Raw genomic sequence first — 14,808 nt, forward strand, 5'->3', positions numbered from 1 at the left:
GTCGCAACAAACATCTGTCAAGATGCAGTGACCAACAGTGGCCAATGATGATGATGATGATATTATTATTTTTAGGTTAGACCTAATGGTAACATTTTTTTTACTAAATAGTTAAAAAGCTGTTAAGTTTGTAGGATTTAATCATAAAGGTACCAATAACTCCAAAATACACTCACGGGCAATGAAAAGGTTCCACTGAGAAAAGCACCAAATTACTTCTAAACGGAAAAGGCTAGCTAAATGCCGTCTTCTGCAACATTTATCAGAGCATCAGGATATTACCTACTAAAATTGGTAATATTTTGTTCCAATTTTAAATTAAATCTTTGAAAAAATTGGGTTCGTTTGTTGTCGGCATTTTGTGAGTGGAACTTTTTCATTGCCCGGCAGTGTATTATTACGGCAACTGGTAACGTAAATATCGATAGATAGATATTTATTTTTAAAATAGTTATTAGGCATGAGTACCTACAGAGTGTTATGTAGGTATTATTTACTTTTTCTAACGGTACACTATGAGTACAGAAAATGAGACAGATTTTCCAAAACTCAATTAAACTCAAAATTATCTTAAATATTTCATAAAATGTTATTGCCGTTGCGAAATACCGCTACAAAATAAATAATTCATTAGGGAAAAACATGCTATTAATACTCATCTTTTACGAGCAAAATCCAAGCAAAATTACATAGGCCTCACAAAACTCGGAGAAAAGATTAGGAATAATGTTAGGCAATTTATAGCTGCAAGATTTAATCAGTAGGGGCACAGAAATTATATTACAGGGTTTCATAAAGGAGAAAAGTAATCTGTCGGTGTAATCACTTGTTTTGCTATCTGTGCGTTGTAGAAATTGTAAGGTTTCTCGCTTTCTCAAAAATACATTCGCAGGCAGACAGGACCTCTACTCTGGCTTATTACAAAAAAAAAACTAACTAGAGCTGTCATGCCATTGGTTTGTTTACTGCAACGAAACAAAGTCGTGGTTTACGAAGCAGCAGTGGACTAAAATTTGGTTTTCGTAAGTTAAAGTGATGCCCTGAGTTGATGCCCTTGGAGTAAAATACGGCATCACGCAATGTTAACTATCTACAACAGGGTATACACCATACATAATACAACTACATGACATTAGTACTTGTATAAAACATGAAACCACATGATTTACTGAATAAAAGTTAGAGTTAGTTTGTATTATTATTTTTAGTTTAGATAAGTAGGTACATAGCAATATAATGTTCTGTTAGAATACCAGGGGAGTAGCAACTTATTAAATATAGACCGGATTAGAGGAATTTTCTACTCGCCTTATGCCAATATAATTAAAACAAGAGTTTGTCGTTTGTCCTAGCCTACACAAAACCTACTCAATGCCGTTATAATTCTGAGAGTTAAAAGCAATTACATAAATTCAAACCTCAATTGGTTCCAACTCTGACATACAAAGGTCACCTATCAATTACATTCGACCATCGAGCCTTAATTCTAGGAAGCCTAATTTGTAGGAGGGCCTGGCCATTCAATACCTACGTGGGTATACGAAATACCTGACCATTTATCAGAAAACTGTTGAGTCAATACCCAATAGAAAGGGTCGTTTTCCTCATTTATGTGGACAATTTGTTGAACGATTACACACCTTGAATTTTTCCTGCAAACAATATTGGACGTTTTGAGTTTTTTGTTGGTACCTATATAGTGTGAAACTTTGTGAAGGTACTCTGGATTGGAAAAGGTTTTTGGGTCCGCAAACTTGGAGCTACGGGTCACGACTAAGCTCTCAACAAAACATATCCTATACTTACTTAACCCCACTTTTTTATAGGTGAAATGTTGCGCTTGTTAAGTATCGATTAATTATTATCTGGTTATTGAATTATGAGCAAACGGTTTCGGTTTTTTGTTTAGAATATGCACATGAGAATTACCTACTCAAGATTTTGTCAGTTGAATGATAACACTTCAGATTGAATAATAATAAAATTGCCATACATCATTTACCGAGTGATGTTGTAAGTAGTTGATTGTAAAAAGAAAACATATACATATACTTTATGCCATTTAAATTAGTGTCTGTATTTTTATGGTGGTTTTTATAAAGGTAGGTATTAAAATAAATTTTGATTTTACTTACATCTCCTTTATCTGGATTATCTCCTGGGAAATCTGCGAATTAAATAAACGAAAATTAAATAAATCATCAAGACAAGGTTTGATTGTGAAACTTAAATCCAAATTCGACCATTTTTTTATGCATGGAGGGAAAGTAACAGTGATGGAATATTTTTTTTAAACCTTAGTAACCGAAATTTTGTATAAAAAGGTTTTCATCATACTATGGATACATACCTACCAGGTACGTTGTGAAAACCCTGGATATTTTTATATTGAACAATAAATTATACAGAAATTGTAAGATTTCCGGATTTAGAACTGTCGGACATCTTTTAATTTTTTAAAACAAATACCTAATTAAATTAATAAGTCATTTGAAAATTTTATTTAGTACTTACATGGCGATGAATGTGATATTATGGGCAACCGATTCTCCTCTGGGCTTACCTTAAACAAAACAAAAAAAACATATATATATTTAGGTAGCAGTCTCACGGAAGATAATTATTATATTTTATACAGGGTAGGGTAGATTTCAGCTTAGTATACTTTTTTTGCAACACCCTGTATAATGGACAGTTTGTAGACTAGAGAATCTAATCGTAAAACAAAAATGTGTTTCTTGGTCTTTTGGTTTGCTGAACGATAAAAATATCTACCTATGTATGAGTACATAAAATAATAACAAACGTTTAAAACGAATTCCAATTTTGTTGTGGACATTGCCGACCTTTGGTCGTGGGAAGGTATAATTTTTATTACAAATTCTGTCTGTTTACTTTGGGCTTTCAGGGTTTTCACGGGCAATGAATCGTTCGTAATTCTTTGTAAGGCATTAACCTTTATGTGGCCTTGGTCGAGGTTGAGTTTCACACGAACGGCCATTTAATAATAACTTTCACGTCACATTAGAAATTAGATGATGATGGAAGCTATATGAGGTACTTAGTTTTGAAATAGCATTATAATTTATAAGCGTCAAACTGAATAACCTAACCAACGTAAAAACCTCTGGCATTCAACACTAAAAGTAGCATAACTTTAGAACAGCTAAACTAATTTTCATAAAGCATTGCTTAGAACAGTTGGGGTAACAAAACTTATAACCTTACCCTACCAAAACCTAATTCTACACAAAAAACAAAACGAAAGTCGGTTCGGTCGTTTCGAAGCTACCACAGACACGTTCAATTTATAATACCCTTCTTATCCGTCGGGGGTTAATCAATAATGATATTCTTCCTCTGTTGTATCCCTAAGCCTAATATATCATACACATCTCTCTAATGATCGATATCGAAAGAAATGGCTTTCATTACCTATGCCTTAATTTGACCTTTTGTCCAATATAGGTAGTAATTTTGTGCATATTTTAATAAAATATACCAAGTTGACAACGACAGCTTGTAGGTATATTTTAATAATGGTTATAGAAAATATATCTCATGATATTTCATAATATAAGAGCTAGGCGCTGGAAATAATGATTTTGCATGGTTTTCCTTTGGGCGAATACCCAAAGGAAAACTATTTTAGGAAGATAATCTCGGGGGATAAATGTGTTAATGTTATAATACTGCTTTCTCGTGAATTGAACAAAAAAGAGGTGATCTGGTCATATTATGTTTCTATAAGTAACTGTAGTTTATGCCGTTCCCGTGAATTCATTTACCAAAAAATAAGTGATGATGGTATCTTTGGAGGAAAATATAATTGTCTTAAAAAATCTCTAAGATAGGTTCAAAAAACCAAGTCCTATACAGGATGTCCGTAAATGTTTAGACAAACGAAATGTCATTGTCAACTTATAGCTCTACCATTTTGGAAAATTCCCTTTTTTTCAATACAATCTTTTTAGTTAAGTACCTACGTGATTATTTTGTATGATAGTTAAATAGAACCTATTTTTATGAATTTTTTAAATTGTTGGATCAAAAATAAATGATTTTTATTTTCCACTTAATGCGTACAAAGAGTAATTTATCATAATGTTTCCACCTACAGACAACAGCTATGATCGGAATAATAAATCAGATCGAATTTCCTAAATTGCTACTCAACATCAACAGTAAATACGAGTATTGTAGGTAGTCACTTCTAAGGACAACTTAATGGCCTTTTTTCGTGTCTTGAGCTGTCACTTTTAATCATTATTTATTTTTTGTTTCACATTACAAACGTTGGAACTAATGCTAAGTGCCATTTATTATTGAACGGTAAATGTTTGATTCAAAATAGTTAATTATAAATGAAATAGCTTCATGAATGGCAAAATTTAATGGTTTCACGCTATACTTAACCCGTTACCGTTTAGTATTTCATTGTATAAGGTAACGCGTCCTTATTCCGAGGTAAATCAAAAAGTTTAAAAGTAAATCGTACCTATAAAAATAAGCATTAGTTATAGTGCCACAAACTTATCTGTTCCGGTGAGAGCGAACTAAATTGGTCCATATAATCTATGTCATGTCAATATGAAATTCATTAGTAAGTAATGAGGTATGGACCAATTTAGTTCGCTCTCACCGGAACAGATAAGTTTGTGGCACTATACCATCTATTCTGTCGTGTCGGGGTGTCAGTACCTGCACCTGGCTCTCTCGAATGGAACCTTTGTGCATCCCCAAGGTCTAAACTGCCTTCCTAAGCTTGAACCATATCCCACTACGCTGGTCCATTGTGGGTTGGTGGTTTCACATTATCTAGATATGCAGATTTGTTACCATCAATATTACCAAGTATGAATGATTTTAAGCAATATACTTTCAATGGTTTGCTTAACAAAATTATTGAATGATATTTTACATATTATATTTTGTAGGTCATTAGAACAGTCGCCCAGTACTTGAATAAATATTATAAAATAACAGTTGTACAACTTCCTTTCCGCTTTGTGTATCCTTTCCCGGGTTACTCTTTCTTGCCAAAAGAACGAACAATCGAGAGCTGTTATAGAATGTATACGGTTCCTTTAGTTAAATAGATTCGTAACGTTACGAAATCTGTACGCTTAATACATTTAAATAGAGTCGTAGTTAGCGCAGCAAAACTCTGAAACTTTGTTTTTTGAAGGGTAGAGTAACCCTCGTAGCACCCTGTATAGCTGTGTCCTGACCACAATATTCGTTATTCAGCATTGAGGCTATTGTATGGAGCCTAGATTAAATTCTACGCTTTGTTCGAATACCTCTGATATTCTCTTTGTTGAAATGAAAACCTTTTCTTATTTTACTCGCAATACTTAGGTACTAATATTTTTTTGTAAAATATTTAGATATAGAAGGTAATCATGAAATGTTTCTACAGGAATTCGATGTTGCGTAGTAATTAATTAACATAACTATTAAGTGCTCATTGCAAGTTCAAAAAATATTTTGTGTGTAGGTACTATAGTGTTTATGATGAAACGAACTAACCTATAAGTGAAGTTCAATTCATAATTATGCGAGCTGTAGGGTCACCAGTAATTCAATAGGAATTTGTATGTAATATGAATCAATATGAATTTCTCAATTCACTTGAATTTGTATGCGTTTTATTAGCTTCTAACGTTACCGACAGGGGCGCTGACCACGATGTCATACAAATTGCTATCGAATTACGCTAGCGACTTGAGTTTATTCGACGCGATTTACATGATAAGCTGCGATTAAATTTAAATTTATAATTACAAAACATAGAATAGAATAGAATAGAATACTACTTTATTGACTAAAAATAACACAAATAACAATTTATACAGTGGAGTTAAAGCAATAGGCGATAACATTATTATTATTATAAACTAGCTGTTCCCGCGAGCTTCGCTTCGCCTTAAAAAGTTTTCCCGCGGGAATTCCGGGATAAAAAGTAGCCTATGTTCTTTCTCAGGGTCTAGACCATCTGTATACCAAATTTCATTCAAATCCGTTCAGTAGTTTTGGCGTGAAAGAGTAACAGACAGACAGACAGACAGACAGACAGACAGACAGACACAGTTACTTTCGCATTTATAATATTAGTTAGGATTAGGATAAGGCCACGCAAACAAGGCACTTGCCTCCTAAATTGACGTTTGGCAACGTAGATCGAGTCACAGTGTAGCTAAGTACGCACGTGACACTCGTTTGATGTCTGAGTTCATCAATACACACAGGGGGTAGGCAAGTCACGCTTCATGTGCTTTCTGGCGCAGCCGTCGAGTTTTCGATACATATAAATAATTCATACGAAAGGATCCTGGAGGGGTCACTCTAGGTTACAATAACCTCACCTACGTTAAAAACCCTCGATATTCAAAACAAAAACAAATCGAAAATCGGTTTAGTAGTTTGGGAGCTATACACAGACAGTTTCGCACACACAGATGAGCTCCGAATCGTTTTCCGAATTACTCTTCTCCGATAGCACGGTTCGTCGAAATCACTGTTTGTCGACGGTTTGTTCATCGGAAAAATCCTTCTCCGATAGCACGGTTCGTCGAAAGCACTGTTCGACGATGGTTGCTTTGCCGAAGAAATCGTTCGCCGATTGAAAGATTCGTCGAAAGAATTGTTCGACGATGGTTGCTTTGCCGAAGAAATCATTCGCCGATAGAGAGATTCGTCGAAAGCACTGTTCGACGATGGTATATTATGATTGGAATAATGATGTATAAACTAGTATAACCTTATTGTGTCATTGTGTAGTATTTAAGAAAAGTAATTTCTATTTCTTTCTTCTATAAAGTAATCTTGCTCTTTTTGCTTACGCTTACCCAATACCTATGTGGATGGTTCATTTAACGAAAGAATCAATTGCCGCCGCAAAGAATTGTTCACCATTTTCGTTAGGAATCGAACCAAATTTGTTTTAAAGGCCAAGGAAACTGATGAGTTTTTGTTGGTAGGGGACTTCAACACTCCAAATATAACATGGTCACATTCTTTAAATAGTTCAGAACTTTTGCCTAATAATCCATCGGACATAAAAGCCACTCTACTAATTGATAATGCTAAAATTTGTAACCTATCCCAGTTCAATAATATTTCTAATGAAAACAACCGCTACCTCGATTTGGTGTTCTCTACGGTGAATATGATCAAAGTTTACGGTGCTGATCCTATGTCTCGTATGGATAAGCATCACCCTGCGTTGGCGATAGAGATGCCAAATATATGTAAGCCCACCGCTTTAAAACCTAATCAAGGAAAGAAACGTTATAACTTCTACAAAAGCAACTTTGATAAAATAAAAGAGGAGCTGTGTAATCTCGACTGGCTATGTATTTTAAGCTCAGACGATGTCAATATTTGCCTCGATCTCTTCTACCGGCATCTTTATGATATAATAAAGAAACATACTTCACTAATAAGGGACGACTCTCATAAGTATCCCATCTGGTACAGCTATGGTCTGAAGAGGTGCTTGAAGGAGAAGAATAAATTCCATAGACGATATAAAAAGTTCGGCAATCCGAGAGATTATGATGTTTTTTCATTGTTAAGGTCAAGGTGTAAATCTTTAACAGAGTCTTGTTACAAAGAGTTTGTATCTTCTGTCGAGGATTCACTTGAAGGAGATATTCGGTCATTCTGGCGATTCGTACATAACAAAAAAGGCTTCTCATCCATTCCCCAAACCATGACTTATGGTTCACAAACCGCATCTGACGGATTAGGAGTTTGTGAACTCTTTTCCGCTTATTTCAGCTCCGTATTTGAGACTCAAACAAATTTCCCTCATGGCACATTACCTTCACCTGTTCAAAGTCAAAATATTTTATCCGGCATAGAAATTTCTCCAGGGGAAATAGAGTTCAAAATAAAGCAGCTAGACTCTAATAAAGGCGCTGGCCCTGATGAAATTCCACCATTATTTGTTAAAGCTTGTGGCAAGGAATTATGTTATCCACTTAGTATAATTTTCAATAAATCTTTGAAGTCTGGTATTTTTCCACACAGTTGGAAACTGGCACATATCATTCCAATTCACAAGTCCGGTGACAAAAGCAACTGTGAAAACTATCGACCCATTAGTATATTGTCCTGCATGGCTAAACTCTTTGAATCTCTGGTTTACAAATATTTATTTAATCATCTGCAACCTCTTATTTCTGACAAACAGCATGGTTTTGTGAAGGGTAAGTCTACCATAAGTAACCTACTAGAATATAAAAACTACCTGTGTCAATCTTTTGCCGTAAGAGGCCAGGTGGATAGTATATACACTGACTTTAGCAAGGCCTTTGACAAAGTGAGCCATTCTCTGTTAGTACATAAAGTAGTGGAATACGGAATACACGGGAGCCTGCATAGGTGGATAACCTCTTACCTTGGCCAAAGAAGTCAATTAGTTGCTGTGAAGGGCTATACATCAAAGCCATTATTTGTAAGTTCTGGTGTACCCCAGGGATCACATTTGGGGCCATTACTTTTTATTCTGTTTATTAACGACCTTGCGGAATGTCTTGAAAATCCTTGTCTTTTATACGCCGATGACTTAAAAGTCTTTCGCAAGGTAAATGATGTAAATGATTGCCTTTCCATACAAAACGACATCAATAAAATAGCTAACTGGTGTTCTAACAATATGATGTCTCTTAACGTTAAAAAATGTTTTGTGGTGTCTTTCACAAATAAAAAAACCAAATTAATGTATAGTTACCAGTTATCGGGTCATTTGCTACAAAGACAGTCGGTTGTACGGGACTTGGGAATATATTTTGATGAGCAATTGACCTTCCGCTATCACTATGAAAATATTACTGGTAAGGCGAATAAATTACTAGGTTTCATTATAAGAGCCTCCAAACACTTTAAAAAGTACAGAAGTTCCATATATTTATTTCAAAGCCTGGTTCGTCCTATATTGGAATATGGATCTGTGATATGGTCGCCATACTATGTGGTACATATAGATAATATTGAGCGAATACAGCGCAAATTCACTAGATTCTTAAGTTATAAGTGTAAAGCTGGTCGGACAAGAAGTAGTTATGAGGAAAGGTTAGAAAAGTTTAACATGGTGTCATTAAAATATCGTCGTAATCAAAGTGACTTACTATATCTTTATAAAATCATACACAATGGTATTGACTCCAGCTATCTTTTGTCACTACTGTCTTTCAACACAAATAATAGAACTCGAGCTTTTAAACCGTTTGCCCTTAGGTCCTATATTAACAACACCGCGTTTTACAACCCTATTGTGCGAATGTGCAGACTCTACAACAGCATTGTGTCAATAGACTCTAATATAGATATTTATGTTGCGAACTATGTTAAATTTAAGGGATCCTTGGCAGATGCGCTCAGACGCATAGACTAAATAGATATAAATACCTATAATTTTATAATTATTATTTTTTTCTCCATTTCTGGTTTCATTCAACCATTTTGTTATTTAGTGTTAGTCTTTTAGTTGCTTAGTTATACTATAGGTTAAGCATAAGCACGATTTGTTTAAATTAATTATGCTGTAAACACATATTTTGGATTTCAATTCAGATCTAAATTTATAAAACGTAATCATATTATTGTGATGTATTAATTGTAATCCGTTTTGTGTTTTAATAAATAAAATAAAATAAAAAAAATAAATGGGTTAATATTTTTATTGGAATATTTAAGGTAAGTATAATCATTATAAGTATTGCTTTCGTAGTAAGCGTAAGCAAAAAGAGCAAGATTACTTTATAGAAGAAAGAAATAGAAATTACTTTTCTTAAATACTACACAATGACACAATAAGGTTATACTAGTTTATACATCATTATTCCAATCATAATATACCATCGTCGAACAGTGCTTTCGACGAATCTCTCTATCGGCGAATGATTTCTTCGGCAAAGCAACCATCGTCGAACAATGCTTTCGACGAATCTTTCAATCGGCGAACGATTTCTTCGGCAAAGCTACCATCGTCGAACAGTGCTTTCGACGAACCGTGCTATCGGAGAAGGATTTTTTCGATGAACAAACCGTCGACGAACAGTGATTTCGACGAACCGTGCTATCGGAGAAGAGTAATTCGGAAAACGATTCGGAGCTCCACACAGATACACATTACAAAGACACGTTAAACTTATTACACTCCTCTTTTACGTCAAGGGTTAGTAAACGAAACTTAGAAAAACGAACGTACAGCAGCTCTGGTTCGTTAGTTCGTTTTGTCAATCTAGAGTAGTCCCTTTGCTCTGTCGATATTGAAACAATCCCCCTTTGTTTGCCGGGCCCACTGCCATAGACGTGAGTGAAAGATCCATTGTGTTTTTGTTTCTTTATTACGCTGATGCGTATTTTTTTACCCCCGACTGGTTGAGGGATCATATATTTGCCGTGTCTATCCGTTCGTTGACTGTGGTAGTAGTATTTCCAAAATTTAGACACCAGTATTTTATTATTGGGTTTGTAAAAATAATAAATTTATTTTGCGAATCGCTGCTATGGATTCCATATAATATCATGCTAATAACATTGTCTATCATTATAACGTAAATTTTTCTGTGACTTGAACAAAAAGATCAACGATATACAGTATTTTCTTTTTCTACCCAATCTAGTTGATCTACGCGGCAGCGGCAGCAAGTTTAGATTCTGGACGTCAACAGTAAATAAAATATGAAGAGTACCTAGCTAAAATGAATGATGATAAAAAGCCCTCAGGCAAAGTATTACCTAGATGCCTGACCCAAATTCCACTGTTTATTCATTTTCTTGTACCAAAAAATATCTAAGTATAGTAAAAAGATAAACCTTTTCGTAGTATATCTTTTTTTGCAATTTTAAGTACCTAGGTATACAGAGAGTTGACAAATGTTAATATAAATCGGTAATTCTGCACAAATATTTTTATATTATTTAAAAAATTCAGAATAAAAATAATATTTACACTTCGGAACTTCAGATACAATACTTTTAGTAACATGACTATGTAGATATGAGGTTTTATAAATATGACATTGTAAAAATCTGAATTTTTAGTAAATAAAGTTGTTGTACTTAGTTATAATTTATATATTAGGATTTCCATGAATCTTTTGGGTCGTTTGACTTTTCCCAAGAAAATTGACATTTATAACAGTAAAAACATGATTTCTAATAAATCTCCAGCCTGTATATGTATAGCACGTTACCGCCTATCGCACGATTAAAATTTACCGTTGCGCAGAAATTGTAATTCGCCATTATTTCACACGTCAAACGAAATGGCTCCATTACGTCACAAAACGCTGTTCAGGTTAAAATTTACACCTGAAATTGCTTAATTTACGCTGTAAACCGACTATTATGAGGCTAATGTGTTGTAGCGAGTCAATAAGATTATAAAATATCGCAATTAGTGAAACTATATTAATAGCTTTATGTTATCTGAATGTTAGATTACACGTGTGAGGATGAAATTATGCAGGTTCACTTGTTACATAGGCATCGTTCAGGTTTAGTAAACGTTGTCATAGACATAGATGGTTAATTGTGGGCTTATTTAGAACTAAAACCTATTATGGAAAGTTTGCTTATTTTTCATGCTAAATACCTATCATTTAAGAAATTCTAATTTTAATTTTTTTTTAGAATATTTATTTTTAGAACTTACCCTTCAGAAAAAATTACCCACGTTTTATTAATTTAAAGATAAGCGTCCACCTATCAATAACGGTTATACTTTTTAGAGCGCTTAAAGCTGAATATAATAAGTAAAAAGACCAACTTACAGCCCGATGCGTGACAAAAGACGTTCGTCCTTGGCTCAGCCGCGCGCTGACCTTGGCCGGGGAATCCTCGTCCTCCCGCCGAGGGTCGAACCAGCCGAAGGCGGCGCCCACCACCAGCACAGCACCCAGTATCATCAGCGCCAGGAACCCACCAATAGCAGCCTTCGTCGCTTGCGATATCACCATCGCCATCTTGGTTTACGATCACTTGCACATCACCTTTGTAACATTTTCTTGCGAATTTTTCACTTCACATTTTTTTGAGCACGGCTTTAAGTTTGCATTTTTTATGTTGCTTTGGTCGTGGTCTTCATTTTGTCTGTCGGTTAATAAATATCGTTGAGTGTGCTCGTAATATTGTAATGCTTTTATTTGTACATAAAATAATATAGAAAATTCCAAAATAACGTTTTAAATTCACTGATGAGAAGAAATGGGGAAAGCAATAAAATTTACCATACCGAGTTAGCCTTGAATAACTTACTTTGGGTTAAGTCATACAACCCAGGATTAATCGGCTTTTCAAAAGCAATGTCATTTTGATGCCGTACCGATTATAACTCGTTTTCAGCTGACCCTTATAAGGTGACCTCAGTCGCGACTTTTACTTTGGCTAGGAATTAGTAAAATAATAAACACTCTAATAAAATAAAATAACCCCTAAAACGGTCACAAATATTACTACACGTTAACCCATTCGTAACCCCATAAAGACTTTGCCATTCAGTAAAATATACATTTCAAGAATTATGCAAAAATGCTATTCACGTTGGCATGCCATTGTGCTACCATGGCGAAACGACATGCATACCGTTACTCTTACCGCATTTATAAATGATTTCTTATAAACGACTTTTAAACACGAATCGTGTATAAAAATTATGAGCTGCTAAAAATATTTTCCTTTATGTGGTTTGCTGGTATGTAGCACGTGGCGGTGAGTGATTCGGTAATGATTACTGTAGTCCTTAAAATATACCTTGATACCTAATTGACATACAATACAATACATATCTGGTGTACCCTGAGGATTTACCACCTGTTCTAATATATCTCATACTTTCATCTAATACCTACTTTACAATCAAACTATACTTTCACCACGGTGACAAACCCTATTCCAGTATTTTCTTGTCACCAACACGCAATGAAGAAGAAATCATCAGTTATTATTTAACAAGTCATCAAAAAAACTGTTGCTATTTGAACCTTTTGACAAAAGCATAAAGCACTAAACAGCTTTATAAACTACAAAAGCCTACATTGTTACAGGACCAGCTATCTCGCATCCAACTTATAAAACTCAAAGTAAAATATTACTCTTACACAAAGCTATCTAGAGAACAGTTTCATATGATAACGGGCACAATATACTGAGAAGTTCCCGTCCTTGCCAAGGAAAATGCGACTTTATTGTGAAGAAAATCACAGATAATAAGTACAAAGTCCCAGTCTTACTATGTCGGTTTAAAGCGCTACACAATTGCTATCTACCTTTTGTTTCCAATAAAGGAATCGGGGCGAAAACGAAAAGGCTTATCAACTTCTTCTATCTGTATGTATTATTTGTAGGAGGGTGCTTCTTCGCTTTGTTTTTTTGGGTTCCGTACATGAAAAGGTGAAAACGGAACCCATATACGTTTACTTTGTAGTTCGTCCATCCGTCCGTTTGCCCGCCAAGGCCCTTTATCTCGGGAACGCGTGGAGGAAGTCCAATTCGCACCTCGGTATTTTTATCCATACAACCTCAATTTTATCTTTATTAGATCTCCTTCAGTCAGAAAATTACTGAAGAAGTATTTTTTTTTATGTACTATCTACAAAACACACACTATTTTCTCGTATTCACCACAGTATTTATAATTATTCTATTTATTACAATTTAAAACCCGATTTGGTTTGGTGTGTTGTTTGCACTGATTAAAGTTTTCTTTAGAAGAATTACCTAGTTACTAAAAATTCTAAGGGCCTGTTTCACAACGTCTGTATAATGGCTACCTGTGGGTTAGTGGGTACATGCTGTCACTATCTAAAACATACTTAAGTACTTACACTTTTATCCCACTGGTAGGCCCTAAGTGGAGTGATAAGCACGTCACTCGAACAAGCGATTTCATTCTGCATTTAGCGTTATTTGTAATTATTTACCGAGACTCGCGGGGAGTTCTCGTGAGTGTCTCTTCTATTTGCGCAGCCAATAGAGTGTATCTCAACCACTGATGCCGACTTAAGCACCCAAGGGGGGCACTCCTGGTTTACGAATGTACTCGTCTGTAGTGTATTGAGCGTTACTACGCTTATCACGACTGTATTATTAATACAAGTGGAACAAAATAAACGTTTTATTTATAATATAATAATATTTAATATGTGGGGACATCTCACACACGGCCATCCGACCCCAAGCTAGGCAGAGCCTGTGTTATGGGTATCGGACAGCTGATACATCTACACAAATACATAGATAGATACATATTAAATATAAATATCAACACCCACGACCCGAGTACAAATATCTGTATTTAAACAAATATCTGCCCCAGCCGGGAATCGAACCCGGGACCATTCGACCGTCAAGCTATCTATCTGATAATAATTAAAATAATTATCATCTCACACACGGCCGGATGGCCCCAAGCTAGGCAGAACCTATAATATGGGTATCGGATAGCAAATAATATATATCTACACAGATAAATAGATAGACAGAATAAAAATTAATACCCAAAACACGAATACACAATTACCTAAGTTTAAACAGAGATATCTACCCTGGCCGGGGATCGAATCCGGGACCGGCAAAGCAGTTAGGGTCACTACTAACCACTACATACACCATTCAGTCGCCTGTTGCTTTGCGTATGTAGCTCCAAGGGGCGCTACAATGATGTGCATAACTTCCACACAGCATTTATAATCTTTACAATGTATTAAATAGAAGGTACTGTGACTTGTGACGTATCTTGTTGAGAAATAGTATTATAGTGCCACAAACTTATCTGTTCCGGTGACAGCTCAA

At 35.0% G+C, this 14,808-nt stretch overlaps 1 protein-coding gene across 1 annotated transcript in view; it reads right to left on the minus strand.

Annotated features, from left to right (window-relative positions):
* LOC105393276 (collagen alpha-1(I) chain) overlaps window positions 1–14,808 on the minus strand; it is a 49,654-nt gene that overhangs the window by 25,334 nt on the left and 9,512 nt on the right. Inside the window, exons 2-4 of the mRNA XM_038117306.2 lie at window positions 11,790–12,108; window positions 2,515–2,563; window positions 2,136–2,167 (exon numbers count right to left, since the gene is read on the minus strand). Coding sequence (XP_037973234.2) covers window positions 2,136–2,167; window positions 2,515–2,563; window positions 11,790–11,981 — 273 coding nt within the window. The 5' untranslated portion in view covers window positions 11,982–12,108. The remainder of the gene's footprint in view (window positions 1–2,135; window positions 2,168–2,514; window positions 2,564–11,789; window positions 12,109–14,808) is intronic.

This window comes from Plutella xylostella, chromosome 29 (assembly GCF_932276165.1).
Source record: "Plutella xylostella chromosome 29, ilPluXylo3.1, whole genome shotgun sequence".
In the NCBI taxonomy this organism is placed as follows: domain Eukaryota; kingdom Metazoa; phylum Arthropoda; class Insecta; order Lepidoptera; family Plutellidae; genus Plutella; species Plutella xylostella.